General features: G+C 37.9%; 1 protein-coding gene and 1 pseudogene across 1 annotated transcript; one reads left to right on the top strand and one right to left on the bottom strand.

Annotated features, from left to right (window-relative positions):
- Window positions 1–6,178, top strand: LOC112827285 (lupus La protein homolog; annotated as a pseudogene).
- Window positions 6,179–11,464: 5,286 nt separating this feature from the next.
- On the bottom strand, window positions 11,465–13,606 carry DEFB127 (defensin beta 127). Its single transcript, XM_025876296.1, has 2 exons — window positions 13,558–13,606; window positions 11,465–11,718 (listed from the first exon to the last, which is right to left on the bottom strand). The coding sequence occupies exons 1-2, from the start codon at window positions 13,604–13,606 to the stop codon at window positions 11,465–11,467; spliced, it is 303 nt and encodes a 100-aa protein (XP_025732081.1).
- Between the last annotated feature and the right edge of the window lie 1,909 nt (window positions 13,607–15,515).

The following is a 15,515-nucleotide window of genomic DNA, read 5'->3' as shown; positions in this document are numbered from 1 at the left end:
ATGATCATGAAAGGTGCTGAAGATATTAGTCATTTCATATCCAAAATTCACACCTTCTTAGAAAATTTGCTCAGCCTTTCTCAGGGAACCTATTTCAATGGGCCCCAGCAAGAGAGTAGAAGGCCAGAAAACATTATTTTGGCTACAAGTGATTGGACCAGGGTGGATGACAAATGTGTATGTAGAGATTTAACTTCTTTGGATATCCAGGTTGGGTCCTGGTAAACTGATGAATAGGAAAAGATGGAGGGAAAGAGAGAAGGAGTGAGGGAGGGAGAGAGAGAGAGAGAGATTTCTAATTACTGCTTCTAGTCCCTTAGGCCTCGTGTAATTACTAACATTTCTTATAATAGGTCCTCCTTTTCTAAAGTGGGCTTGAGTGGGTGTATGTTTCCTATGACCTCATATCTAAGACATGAAAATTATATGTAGGGCAAGTTTTCAGGCACAGAGGTACAAATAGAGGGTTTGTTCATTAGTAGTACTTAATTAGTAAAGAGTAGGATAATGGCAGTGACAGCAATTCTGATCCACTTCAACAACTAGTTTTAGAGATACCCAAGTACTTAAGAGAAGCCATGTTCAAAGCAACTTTATGATGATATTTTGTATTTACAGATAGGTTCTAAGTTAGCTTCAATTACTCAGTGGCCCTTGGGAGTATGTAGATACTCATTATCAGTTTGGTACTTTTCAAACTTTTTTTTTTTTTCTTTTCAAACTTTTTAAAAGTAGCCAATAAATATTATTAGAAAATGCAGTCCAACTAGTGGAAAATAATTATGGAGGGTAATAATTCAGATATTATCATTAAATAACCCCTCCCAAATAGTACATGTCAGATAAATATGAAAAGCCTAGATGCCATTAAATAATATTTCCTGAGTCCAAGAATCAGGTCACGTAAGACTTAGGCACATCTGAAATCCCTATCTTATGGCAAAATGGAAGCACAGAAATGATAGGCTAGCTATCTTTCAACATTCTTTTTTCCTGTCTTTCAACCTGGCAAAAGTTGGAAGGCAATTATTTGTAACTTCTACAAATTAAATTACAATGCATAGTGAAAGTAAAATGTAGTTAACCAGTTTGAAGTAGTAAAATATAAATTTAGCAATGTATCTGTATTCTTTGGTTAAGAATAGTGGCATGGCAAGCATGCCATAATGGGAAAGCTCCCTCCCTCTCCGAAAAAGCCTATTTTAAGTAACATGCAACTAATGACTTGCAGACAGACAGAATATCCCCCCAGAGTTTGTACAAAGCCTATTTTTATTTTAAAAAGTTAAAAAGTATACAGTGAATATTAGGCATTACCCAAATTAAAAACTTTGGGGTTTCAAAGGACATCATGAAGAAAGTGTAAAGGTAATCCACAGAATGGGAGAAAATTTTTGCAAATCATATATGTAATAAGGGACTTGTATCTAGAATATATAAAGAACTATTGCAACTCAATAATAAAAAGAAAACCTAATTAAAAAATGGACAGAAAATAGCCCTTATCTTTTTGCACATTAGGCCAGCTGATAGTGTTGGGAAGTCAGTACGCTGCAGTCTGCTGTCACTGTTAGTGATTGTGGCTCTGTGGACTGGGACCTTACAGAGAGCCACAGTGGATGAAAATGGTGATAATGAAAAAAATGGCTGCTCTGGAGGCCAAACTGTCATCAAATTGAGTATGATTTTGGTGACTTCAATTTGCCACATGATAAAACTTTATTTTATTTTTTTTAACATGCTAAAACTTTAAAGGCACAGATCAAACTGGATAAGGGTTGGTTACCTTTAAAGATAATGATAAAATTCATCTATCTATCTAACTTTAATGTAATAGCAGAAGCATTGAGCAAATCAAAGGCAGGACTCATGGACATAAATGAAGCTAAAACTAAAATCAGAAGATCTCCAAGCAAACCTTACCCTGAAGTAACTGATGAGTATAAAAATGATGTTAAAAAAAAAGATCTGGGGTGCCTGGGTGGCTCAGTTGGTTAATTGACTGCCTTCAGCTCAGGTCATGATCCTTGAGTCCTGGAATTGAGTCCTGCATCGGGCTCCCTGCTCGGCAGGGAGTCTGCTTTTCCCTCTGACCCTCCCCCCTCTCATGCTCTCTCTCTCATTCTTTCTGACAAATAAATAAATAAATAATCTTTTTTTTTAAAAAGATCTGTTTATATTAAAACCTTCTCAACTGATACAATGCCTGATGACATAAAAGAGTGGTAAGAGATAAAGGTCAAATACTAGATATTCAGATGGAAAGAACATTGCACAGAATATTTAAGGGATCAGTATATGCTGTGTTTGATAGTATTGAATCTAAGAAGTTTGTTGAGACTTCTGGCCAGAATACAGGGACCTGATAATACTTTTCAAGGAAGACTACTTTGGAAGGAGAAGAAACAGAAGCAGAAGGAAGAGGGAGGGGTGCCTGGGTGGCTCAGTTGGTTGTGTCTGCCTTAGGCTCAGGTCAAGATCCCGGAGTCCTGGGATCAAGCCCCATGTTGGGCTCTCTCCTCAGTGGGGAACCTGCTTCTCCCTCTCCCTCTGCCTGCTTGTGCTCCCTCTCTCTCTGTCAAGTAAATAAATAAAATCTTTAAAAAAAAAAGTTACCTGGGAAGTACTAAACGACGACATGGAACAAGAAGCATTGAAAAAAGTCATGAATCAACAAGAATCCCTCAACAAAAGGAAGTCTAAAGGTCTCAGATTTAAAGGAAGAAGAAAGGGAAATTAAGCTGCCTAGGATGGGTAAAGGAAAAGTTCAGTTTCAGGGCAAGAAAATGAAATGTGATCGTGATTATAAAGGGGATAAAAATGGTGCAGCTGGATGAGGAAAATGAGCAAGAGAAGAAACAAAGAGCCTGCACTGAAACAACAGAAAATAGAAAATGGTGCTGGAGACCAGTAGTTTAGAAAACAAACTGTTTATTCATTTTATTTTTTTTTATTTTTATTATTTTTAAAATTTTTATTTTTTTAGTTTCAGATATAGAGTTCAATAATTTATCAGTTGTGTATAACACCCAGTGCTCATCACATCATGTGCCCTCCTTAATTCCCATCACCCAGTTACCCCACCTCCCCCACCTCCCCTCCAGCAACCCTCAGTTTGTTTCCTATAGTTAAGAGTCTCTTACGGTTTTTCTCCCTCTCTGATAACTTCCCATTCAGTTTTCCTTCCCTTCCCCTATGATCTTCTGTGCTATTTCTTATATTCCACATACGAGTGAAACCATATGATACTTGTCTTTTTCTGATTGACTTATTTCGCTCAGCATAATGCCCTCCAGTTCCACCCATGTCGAAGTAAATGGTAAGTATTCATCCCTCCTGATGGCTGAGTAATATTCATTTTAATTAGATTTTAAGTTGCTTTTGTCTTTGGAGGCTTTTAAAAAGAAAACTGAATTAGGTCCCCTTCAGTGTCACTTGTAAGAAAGGAAAATTTTTTTGTTGTTTAATGTGTCTTTTTTTGTTATCCAAATGAAGATTTAAAAAACATTTGGTTCTGTTTGTGTTATTTTAGATGATTTAAGAGTCAAAAAAAAGATTCTTCCACTAAATTACTTTTATAATATGAGAATGTTTTAGTACAAACTAATAAAATATATATACTACATGAAAAGCAAAAAAAAATAAACAAAACATCTGATAGACATTTCCTGTAAACACACGAGAAAAATGTGCAACATCACTAGTCATCAGATAAATGCAAGTCAAAACCATAATGATATACCATTTCATACTCATTAGGATAGCCATAATCAGAAGGGCAGATAATAACAAGTTTTAGCGTGGATGTGGAGAACTTGGAACCCTCATACCCTGCTAGTGGGTATATAAAAATGGTGCAGCTATACTGGAAAACAATCTAGCAATTCCTCAAGTGTTAAACATAGATTTACTATAGTTTGATCTGACAGTTGCACTTCTAGGTATATATGCAAGAGAAATGAAAACATACTTCCAAAGACTTGTACACGAATGTTCACGGCACCATTATTGATAATAAATAGCCCAGGTCACATGCCTGCACCCTGGGAGCAGCTTTGGATTGTCCAGACTCATTCCTACAACCAAAATAAGAATCATGTTGAAAAAGTGTTGAGGGGCGCCTGGGTGACTCAGTCATTAAGTGTCTGCCTTCAGCTCGGGTCCTGATCCCAGGGTCCTGGGATTGAGTCCTGCATCCGGCTCCCTGCTTGGCGGGAAGCCTGCTTCTCCCTCTCCCACTCCCCCTGCTTGTGTTCCCTCTCTTGCTCTCTCTCTCTCTGTCAAATAGATAAATAAAATCTTAAAAAAAAAAAATGTGTTGAGAAGTCAATTATCTGACAGTTGTCCATTGACCAGTTTTGAGATTCAGCAGAGAACCTCTTCCTTAAATGGGACTGGAGCTAGAGTAGATTTTCAGGGACAGAATCAGAGTAATTGGCCTAGCCTTAGAGATACCACTAGAAAGCGTACAGGTGTATTGTGAGGAGACACTGCACTACAACCTACAGTGCTTGCTTTTCGAAGAAACAAGGGAGACGCTGCTCTTGGGTTACAGTTCAAGGGAAAAAAAATCGATATTTTTTCGGCAATGTCTCAGGTTCAGAGCCATCTCAACCCTGATTCCCAGGCATAGAGAAGACAGGAGAGAAGTCTCCTCTCCCTCTAAGAGTGGGCTTAAGTGAGGGAGAGAGTGAATTGGGGCATGCAATTATAACAAGGTCAGTTGACTATAGGTGACTTGGGTGGCTGTATTGAAGGAAGCAGGATCAGCACCATCTATAGTCACTTAAATAAAGGAAGATTTATATATTATTTCAACACTTACTGTATACATTGAATGTAGGATCCTGCTGTCAGCTTGGTGTATTGTCAGGATCTCACTGAGCTTCACTTATCAACTCTATGTGCCATAATTGTTAAAACGGTACCACTGGTTCAATCCATGGCTTCTAGAATTCATTTAAGGGGTTTAAATTGGCAGCTGGTGTTGTGATAATGAGACAACACAAGGACACCTATTATCCTTCAGGAAATGACATTACCACCATATCCAATGAATAATCAACTACTATAAATTATAGCTACTAAATACCTCCCAAATCTATCCACTTTGCCATCTTTGCTGTCTTGACTTTGGTCCAAACCACCTCTTTCTCCTGGTGCATTATAATACCTTTTATCTATTCTCTCCCTGTCTACTTCCAGTTTCAATGCATTTTATGTACTCAGTACAGAGCTATTAAAAAAGTGCAGACCTGGGGGCGCCTGGGTGGCTCAGATGGTTAAGCGTCTGCCTTCGGCTCAGGTCATGATCCCGGAGTCCTGGGATCGGGTCCCACATCGGGCTCCCTGCTCCTTGGGAGCCTGCTTCTCCCTCTGCGTCTCTCTCTCTCTCTCTCTGTCTCTCATGAATAAATAAATAAAATCTTTAAAAAAAAAAAAAGTGCAGACCTGACCACATCATTCCCTGCTTAAAATACTTAATGGCTTCCTATTCCTCTTCAGTTAAAGATTAAAATGGGTCTATTAGCCTCTGCCCTATTAGTCTGTTGGTCTCTGCGCATGTCTCCAACATCATCCTTTGTCCTGCTATCTGCCCACAAGCTCTGTTTCTTCATTTTTCTTTCTTGTGTGTGGATGTCCGGTTGTTCCAGCACTATTTGTTGAAGAAACTATCTTTTCTCCATTGAATTGATTTCCCTCCTTTGTCAAAGATCAGTTGACTATATTTATGTAGGTCTGTTTCTGAGCTCTCCATTCTGTTCCATTGATCTTGTCTATTTTTTTTAACAATACCACACTGTCTTGATTACTGTAGCTCTATAGTAAATCTATATGTCTGGTAATGTCAGTCCTCAGACTGTTTTCTAAATAACGTATACGTTTTAACAATAATATGTACACACCAAATTGGCACTTTTTTATTATTTATGCTTTAATATACATTGTATTCTACAGGGAGGTTAATTGAAGAATTCCAAGTTTTACAGTCTGCATCGATGTATGTGGATTCAGATACATGTATTTATTTTAAAAATCAGTTCATCATGATTCAGCTTGCTTCAGGTCTCATTCATGTTTCCAAACCCTCAGGTACTATGTATTTCTGTGTTTAAATAGTGGATTTGAACTCAACAATGATACCAGAGTGATTGTAAAGGTGAAGGAAGAGCACTAGAGTTAGTTAATTCAATTCTGTCACTCTCTGTGATCAAATTTGTGTTTAACTATCCAAACGGTGAAAGAGAATGCAAGTTGTAATATTTTTGTTAGTACCAATTTCAATACATATATGAAGTATTTTTCTGGATTTGAATTGTATCTTTAAAATTGAAATTTATTCTTCTTTTAGGTCTTATTTTAAAATTAAAAAATAAATTAAGGAAATTATTACTAATTTTACACAATTATTATAGACAGATTTTGTTGTATGGCAAGAAAAAGTGGCCCACTCTGGATATCAACTATGACAGGGACTCCCCCTACCCTATTCTACTCCATCTTCCATGGATTACTGTCACTGGGGAGAGGAGAGGCAGAGAGTACAACTCTCTTTATGTGACTGGGCAACACTGCACCATGCTCTTGCTCTGTGAGATAATTGTCTTTTGTGTGGCAGGTGTTCAAATCCTAGCTTGTTCACGGGGTACATGTGTGGTTCTTTGCAATGCTCTTCAGGTACCTCCTACTGCCAAGTGTGTCTTTTTCCTCAGTGTTATTAAGATAGAATTGACAGGTAACATTGTGTAAGCTTGAGGTGTACAATGTGATGATATGATACATGTGTATATTACAAGAGGATTACCACAATAAGGTTAGTTTAACACGTCTATCACCTCACATAATTATTATTATTATTTTTTGTGGTGAGAACATTTGTGATCTACTCTCTTAGCAATTTTCAAGTATGTAACACAGTATTATTAACTGTAGTCACCATGGTGTATGTTACGTTACATCCCCAGAGCTTATTCATTTTTTAAAAGATTTTATTTATTTGAGAGAGAGTGAAAGCAAGAGAGATCACAGAGGGAGAGGGAGAAGTAGCCTCGCCACTGAGCGGAGAGCCCAATGCAGGGCTCGATTCCAGGACCCTGAGATCATGACCGGAGCCTAAGGCAGATGCTTAACTGACTGAGCCACCCAGGCACCCTGAGATTATTCATCTTATAACTGAAAGTTTGTACCCAGCATCTCCCCATTCCCTCCAGCTCCTGGCAACTACCATTCTCCTCTCTAACTGTGAGTGTAACTCTGAGTTTGGCTTTTTCAGTTTCTGCATATAAATGAGAGCATATGGTATTTGTCTTTTTCTGTCAATTATTTCACTTAGCATAATTCCCTCGAGGCCTCTGTTTTGTTGCAAAAGGCAGGATTTCCTTATTTTTTAAGGCTGAATAATATTCCATTGTGTGTGTGTGTATCTATATTTATATTTATATCACATTTTCTTTTTTTAGTTCTGTTTTTTAAATTTTTTATTGTATCTATATTATGTTAATCACCATACATTACATCATTAGTTTTTGATGTAGTGTTCCATGATTCATTGTTTGTGCATAACACCCAGTGCTCCACGCAGAATGTGCCCTCTTTAATACCCATCACCAGGCTAACCCATCCCCCCACCCCCCTCCCCTCTAGAACCCTCAGTTTGTTTTTCAGAGTCCATCGTCTCTCATGGTTCGTCTCCCCCTCCGACTTACTCCCCTTCATTCTTCCCTTCCTGCTATCTTCTTCTTCTTTTTTTTCTTAACATACATTGCATTATTTGTTTCAGAATTACAGATCTGTGATTCAACAGTCTTGTACAATTCACAGCGCTCACCATAGCACATACCCTACCCAATGTCTATCACCCAGCCACCCCATCCCTCCCACCCCCCACCACTCCAGCAACCCTCAGTTTGTTTCCTGAGATTAAGAATTCCTCATATCAGTGAGGTCATATGATACATGTCTTTCTCTGATTGACTTACTTCACTCAGCATAACACCCTCCAGTTCCATCCATGTCGTTGCAAATGGCAAGATCTCATTCCTTTTGATGGCTGCATAATATTCCATTGTGTATATATATCACATCTTCTTTATCCATTCATCTGTCGATGGACATCTTGACTCTTTCCACAGTTTGGCTATTGTATATCACATTTTCTTTATTCATTCATCCATTGACAGATACTTAGGTTGTTTTCATGTCTTGGCTATTGTAAATAATGCTTCAATCAAGATGGGAGTGCAGATGTCTTTTTAAGATAGTTTTATAATTTCCTTTGGATATATACCCAGAAGTGGGATTGCTAGATTGTATGGTAATTCTTATTTTAATTTAAATTTTATTATTTTTATAATAATAATATATAATATTTTATTAGGTTTATTCACCTAATTTTTTTTTAGTATAGTTGACACACAATGTTCAGATGTACAACTTAGTGAATTGGCAAGTTTATACATTATACTATGTTCACCACAAGTGTAGCTACCATCTGTCCCTATTTTTAATTTTTTGAGGAACCTTCCATAATAGTAGCCTCCCACGCTGTTTTCCGTAGTGGCTATGCCAATTTGCCTCTCCACCAACAGTTACACAAGGGTTCTTTTCACCATATCCTTGCTAGCACTTGATATCTCTTATTTTTTTGATGGTAGCCATTCTTAGAGGAGTGAAATGAGATCTCATTATAGTTTTGCTTTGCATTTCTCTGATAATTAGTGATGTTTAGCACCTTTTCTTGTATACGTTGGCCATTTGTATGTCTTTGGAAAAATGTGCATCCAGGTATTTTGCACATTTTATTTTATTTATTTATTTTATTTTTTTAAAGATTTTATTTATTTGACAGAGAGTGAGAGAGCACAAGCAGGGGAAGCAGCAGGCAGAAGGAGAGGAAGAAGCAGGCTCCCCGCTGAACAGAGAGCCCGATGCGGGGCTCGATCCCAGGACCCTGGGGTCATGACCTGAGCTGAAGACAGCCACTTAACTGACTGAGCCACCCAGGCGCCCCTATTTTGCACATTTTAAAATTGGGTTGTTTGAATTTCTCCTATTGAGTTGTATGATTTCCTTATATATTTTGGATATTAAACAATTAGGGGAGTATGGACCTCATAACAATATGAATATGATTCAAAAACTGTTGAGTGTATTTGATGTTATGGTCTTTAGATGGGGCATTGGATATCACTATTATCAGAGTTCAAGAAAAGACCACGAGTCCATCTGTCACAAGCAGATAAAAAATGACAAAACCACTAACCATTAAGAATGCAATACACATTATTTATTAAGGAGACAAGTAAGCAGACACCTTCCCCACCTAACTACAGAACAAAAAATAACTGGAAGGACATTTAGATTCAGAGTGGTTATAGAAGATAAAGCATGATGGAATGGAATGGATACATCCCAGGAGACTACTGCCCCCTGAGTACCAGTCATTATATACATTTTGATTTTAAGAATTTAAGAACTAGAGAATTGAATTCTTAATTGGATTGGTGGGTCCCAATGTGGTTCATAATATAGTTTGAGCCAGTCTGTAATAAAATGGGAAAAACTGTAATAATGCAATGATAGTTTAAGAAATCTGAATGAATTTAGTTAAAAATCTGTCCTTTTAAAACCCTTACTATGTCATATGTACATATTACTTGATAATAAAATTTAACTTTTGGAATGATGGTGATATTTAATGATAAATTAATAAATGATGATGATAATTGGCAAACTTTTGTAAATCAAAAAAATATTTTTTTAAATTTACTGATCTAAGAGAGCCAGGACTAGAAGAACATAACAGAGGTCAATATAAATGAAAAGTAAATGTCAGTTTAAGCCATAAAAAATCTCATGGCAAGACAGAGGATAGTATTGAGACAAACTGTATGAGGGACAAGTGTGTAAAAGTTTTTGTGTAGGATATTTTTTGTTTGTTTTCAAGTTGTGTTGTTTGATTTGATTTATATATCATCAAAGTAATCTTACTGTATATGTAACTATAACCAACTGAGAAAATTACATGGTACCCATTTGTCTTCATTGTCTTCATATCATTGAGATTCTATTTATGTACTTATCTAAGAAAAGTGAGAAGGTTCATAACATAATAACGAACATACTATATGCCACAAATTTGTGGAACACTGCTAAAGCTGTGTATAGAAGGAAACATAGCTTTAAAATACTCGTATTTGAAATGAAGAAAGGCTAAAAACATAAACAGTGAGATAAACATCACCTAACGTTAGAAAAAGAAGAGCATGTTGAAACCAAAAGAGTAGAAATAAGACATTATACACCTAAAACTGAATTTTATGGCATGTAAAGTTGTTTGAAAAACAAGTGGAAAAAACAAAGTGGAAATAAAAGCATTAATGAAGATATTAAAGAAATGGAAACTAGACAAAAATTAACAAAGAAAATTTGTTTTTTAAAGATTAATCAAAGTAATAAGTAAATAGACTTACCAAGAAAAAAAGAGAAGAGATATAAACAATGTCTTCCAAAAGGCCAACAGACACATGAAAAAGTGCTCAACATCACTCGGCATCAGGGAAATACAAATCAAAACCTCAATGAGATACCACCTCACACCAGTCAGAATGGCTAAAATTAACAAGTCAGGAAATGACAGATGTTGGTGAGGATGCAGAGAAAGGGGAACTCTCCAACACTGTTGGTGGGAATGCAGGCTGGTGCAGCCACTCTGGAAAACAGTGTGGAGGTTCCTCAAAAAGTTGAAAATAGAGCTACCATATGACCCAGCAATTGCACTCCCGGGTATTTACCCCAAAGATACAAATGTAGTGATCTGAAGGTGCACTTGCACCCCAGTGTTTATAGCAGCAATGTCCACAATAGCCAAGCTATGGAAAGGGCCTAGATGTCCATCAATAGATGAATGGATAAAGAAGATGTGGTATATATATAAAATGGATCCTTATTCATCAACCAGACAAGTTCATGTATATTCTCGTGAAATGTCCTGTTTGTTACAGTTTCTTTCCATTTGTTGTTTTTGTTCTGTTCATGCAGATTGCCTTCTCACAAACACTCACTGGTTGAAATCCTAACACATTTCAGAAGGCACCACTATAATCTTAAACTCACTCATGATTTTCCCAGAATACTTGGTTTCACCTTTCCCTCTCCTGAATTCCATGACAACTTTCCTGAGTTTCTTGTTCCAGTCTTCCATGTTATGGATTTTTAGTGTGCTGATTATATCCCCTTTCCAAGGGGGAGGTTTTGAGTTGTCCTTATCAATTCATCATTTGGTGTATTGAGTGTTCAATCTTTTAAAGAACAAACGAGTCAGAAAACTGGCAATGAACTTTATTAGAATCTGCTGTAAGGTCATTCTGGAGGTCAAGGAATCAGAAGGGAGAAGATGTGGACCTCTTCATCTTACTTTATTGGAATAGGGTGAGAAATAAAGGAAAAGAAAATTATACTTGATTTATGTAGAATTTGCCTTGGGTCTTGAATAATTTTCTATAGGTATATCCTCATCTTGAGGGAAAGTCATTGCATATGTCCTTGGCTTTGGAGGAGGTGGCTTTGTAATTTTTCTACGTGCTTCCAATTCCACGATACTGAGGCAACAATATCTCCCATTTTCACATAGTACTTGACGTATTTCACTTATTCTGCATATTTTCCTGCAATATCCATGTATATATTCACCCCAGCATCTCTTAAGTTGTTCAGTTACTGTGCATATAAAGAACAATAGGCCAAGATCAGTGTTTGAGACTAAAAGGCAACTTTGGTAATGGGGAAGACAGATGATGTTTATGGGGTTTACGTGTATGGGAGATCCACAGGCATATACTCATAAGATCCTATGGAGGATGCTCCAAGAAGGTAAACCTCAGTGTTTATGTCTAACTGATCACTCATATTTATTTCCTCCTGGGTTTTGGGCTTCCATCTAACATCTGGTGGATTCCTCCAAGAGCATCAGATCTTGCTTGGGAAAATAAAGGAACTGAATCTTTGATTTCAGGTTATGGAACTATATACTCCATCTGGGAACCTCAGCACATCTGTCTCCATTTGAATGCTCCCAGGGCACTACTTCTTTACCACTGCCCCACCTCTAGTGCCCAGAGAATAACAATTTGTTCCTATGTATTTATATCTGAGTCAGATTATGCTCTTGGGTTCATACTCAGTACCATGGTCAAGAATGACTGTCTTGGGGCACCTGGGTGGCTCAGTCATTAAGTGTCTGTCTTCAGCTCAGGTCATGATCCCGGGGTCCTGGGATCGAGCCCTGCATCAGGCTCCCTGCTCTGCGGGAGGCCTGCTTCCCACTCTCCCTCTCCCCCTGCTTGTGTTCCCTCTCTCTCTCTCTCTGTGTTTCTCTCTGTCAAATAAATAAATAAAATCTTAATTAAAAAATATGAATGCCTGTCTTATTATCCAGTCAGGTATTTTTTCTCTCAATAATCTTCCTCTCCTATTAATTCGCAGCATTGCACATTTTTGCCACTGCATATCTTCCTTTGGCTTCTATGTCGTCACAATAATCTTGGACTTGTTTTACCCCTCTATGGGTCCTCATTCTCCTTCCACCTCTAGAGGCAAGAAGTTCTCCAATGTTCAGTCCCAGAACTTTGCTCACCTTGATATATATTCTTTCCTTTAGTGATCCTAAATACTTCCAGTGATCTACAGATTTAAGATGTTCAGATTTTGGCTTCTGGGCCTGCACAATCCCCTGAGATAGACCCTCAATGGACTCCACCAAGAGCATCAGGTCTTGTTTGCTGAGGCCAGCAAAGATGCTGCCTCCCACCCCAGATTCTAGAACTCCTTTGATTCTTAGGAGTTTGAGGGGCCAGGGACAGACCATTACTAATCCTAGAAGAAGAGTCAAATATAAGAGATCTGCTTTTGAAAGAGGAAGGAAAACTAATTTTTAAGTTCTTAGTATGTGCCAAGCCTTATGCTAGATGTTTTACAAATGTTATTTAATAAAGTCACCAGGATCCATGTATAATTACCTCCACAAATGAGGACTCTGAGGCTCAGAGAGTCTTTACCATTTATCTGAGGTTGATAAACTAGTAGACATTGAAAGTTTATTTCTCAAACCTGACTCCAAAGTTGATGCTTCTTTCACTATTCACACTCTGTAGACTAAAATGTATATTGGAGTGGAAGAAAATATGGCTGGGTGTCAGTAAAAACTGTATCCAAAAAAATAAAGGCATTCCTAGATATTGGGCCCATTCCTTTCTATAATGAGACCTTCCCAGAGGAAAATTATGGCTGCTTTTCAACTTTGTAAATACTTCTTTTTAAGAACAGTACCATAGTTTAAAAAACAAAAAACAAAAAACAAAAACAAAAACAAAAAACCAGTACTGTGGTAGAAGGCATTTCTACCTTCTAGAAGAGGAAATTTCTGGTGACATTGGGTAGACTTTAGGCATCCCAAGGGGCCCTATCTCCTACTACCACAAATTATGAAATTCCCTTTGTTCTTGGAAATACTCTATCCCATTGTTGGCTTGAGCGAGCCCCTGGAAAGCTCTGGATTACCTTTGGACTTCTGTAACAGCAGAATTGCAGTGATCAGGAGGAGCTTCATGGCCAGGCTTCCCACAGGAGGTGGCAGCCGAAGCTCTTTGTCCAGTGAGTTGCACACCATGTCACCTTCCTCAGAGACTTGGATTCTTATGCACCAAACTAGACAGATGGTATGATGTGAAGTGTGTTCCCAAATGTCTGAACTGTGGACTCTGCACCATGTGGGCAGGCACAGGAAATTTGAGGTTACCCACTTTACCCCCACGTGGAATTCAGAGACTCAGCGTGTTCTGTCTCATCCTATCTGATGCCTTCTGTAGGCTGTAGACTACTGGTGAGAATAATCTGGCTTTCTCTACTTTGGCTGTCTGCCCTGCTAGGCCAGGGTAGACCTGTTCACTTCTAAGTATGAATAAAGTAATATAAATAATGAAGGCTATTCCATTTAATGCATTCATCTAAGTCTAGGATCTCTGGGCTTTGTGTCTATCACTTCAGTCCATCCAAATGGTAGCTGATTTTCATGCCCACATACTAGATAAGTTTAATTACTCACAGACAAGCAATATACAATGATAGGGGAATAATAGGATAACTAAAATACAATTTCATTTAGAATCGACAAGGAGGAGAAAAGACAGAGATAACATAGCATATATAGCATCATCCTGATGGACAACAGCAAGTGTTTCTTTCCTGTCAGTGTAGAGAATTCTTTAGTTTGTATTCTTTCTGTTCTGCTGTCTGGGAAGATGTCACTTGTCCATTAATCTCAGTGGCCATTTTTCTTGGAGGAGGTTGGAGGAGAATTCTTCTGGGGGATGTGCTACTTTAGCAGCACATTTCCCATTAGTGCAGGTTTAGAAAACTATACAAATGATTTTGTTACCCAGGCTTTGATTTCTATGGCATATTATCTCTTTTTGAAAGATAACACACTTTCCTTTGAATTGCTTTCAGTCACTTTCATGTCTAAGAACAATCAACAAATCATTTTGAATCAGGAAATTCATTTTAGAGCCCAACCAGGGCACTGATATCTACAGAACAAGCTTTTGGAGATTATACCAACTCTATACCGTCTCTAAGCTCATCCCTTAACTTAACCTCTCACTCAGGCCCTGGCTGTAAGCAGTTCAATACAGTAGCATCGGGACAATGTGGATGAACTAATTCAGAGATCACCATGAATTTATAGTGGTATCAATGTATACTTTTGTGTAATGCCACACCAGCAACACTTGTCTGTCTAAATTTAGAAATGTACACAACAAATAATTGCATTAATGCAGGGTTGTGGTATGCCCAAGGAATTAAAGGACTGAAAGAAGAACAAAGGAGTCCTAGTTACTGGCTAGAGAGCTATTGAAATAGATCATGGACTCTCTTCTCAATATATAGAGAAATATAAATGGTGTGGCTAATAAATTGATCTTTGAGTTTTGACAATGAGTTTATTTTTTTAAAAGATTTTTTTTTAATTTATTTGAGAGAGAGAGAGCATGTGCGAGTGGGGGGAGGGACAGAGGGAGAGGAATAGAGAGAATCCTCAAGGATATTCTTCACTGAGTGTGGAGCCCGACTTGGGACTCAGTCCCACTACCCTAAGATCATGACCTGAGCGGAAGCCAAGAGTTGGATGGTCAACCAACTGAGCCACCCAGATGCCCCTAAAGAGTTTATTTATATTAACAAAATGTATTGCCTGTGCAATGGAGAGAACATTCTGTATCTAATATGCACTATGTTTCACCAATTCCTTGATTAGAAAACTCACATTCTTTTGTTCCACAGGTAACATTAAGACTGCATCTTGGGAAAAGTGGTATCTCTATACTCCCACTTTAGTAATGTGTGTGTACTTGTGTGTGTGTGTATGTGTGTATGTGTATGTCTTTTCTGTCCCCTGCTGCCAGAGAGTCTATGAGTCTGATCTCCTAGACTGATTCCATAGAGAGTCTTCCTTTCTC

The sequence above is a fragment of the Callorhinus ursinus genome, unplaced genomic scaffold (genome assembly GCF_003265705.2).
Source record: "Callorhinus ursinus isolate GAN/ISIS: 27379988/994484 unplaced genomic scaffold, GSC_fseal_2.0 scaffold38, whole genome shotgun sequence".
In the NCBI taxonomy this organism is placed as follows: Eukaryota; Metazoa; Chordata; class Mammalia; order Carnivora; family Otariidae; genus Callorhinus; species Callorhinus ursinus.
This window is presented reverse-complemented; position numbering and strand designations above follow the sequence as displayed.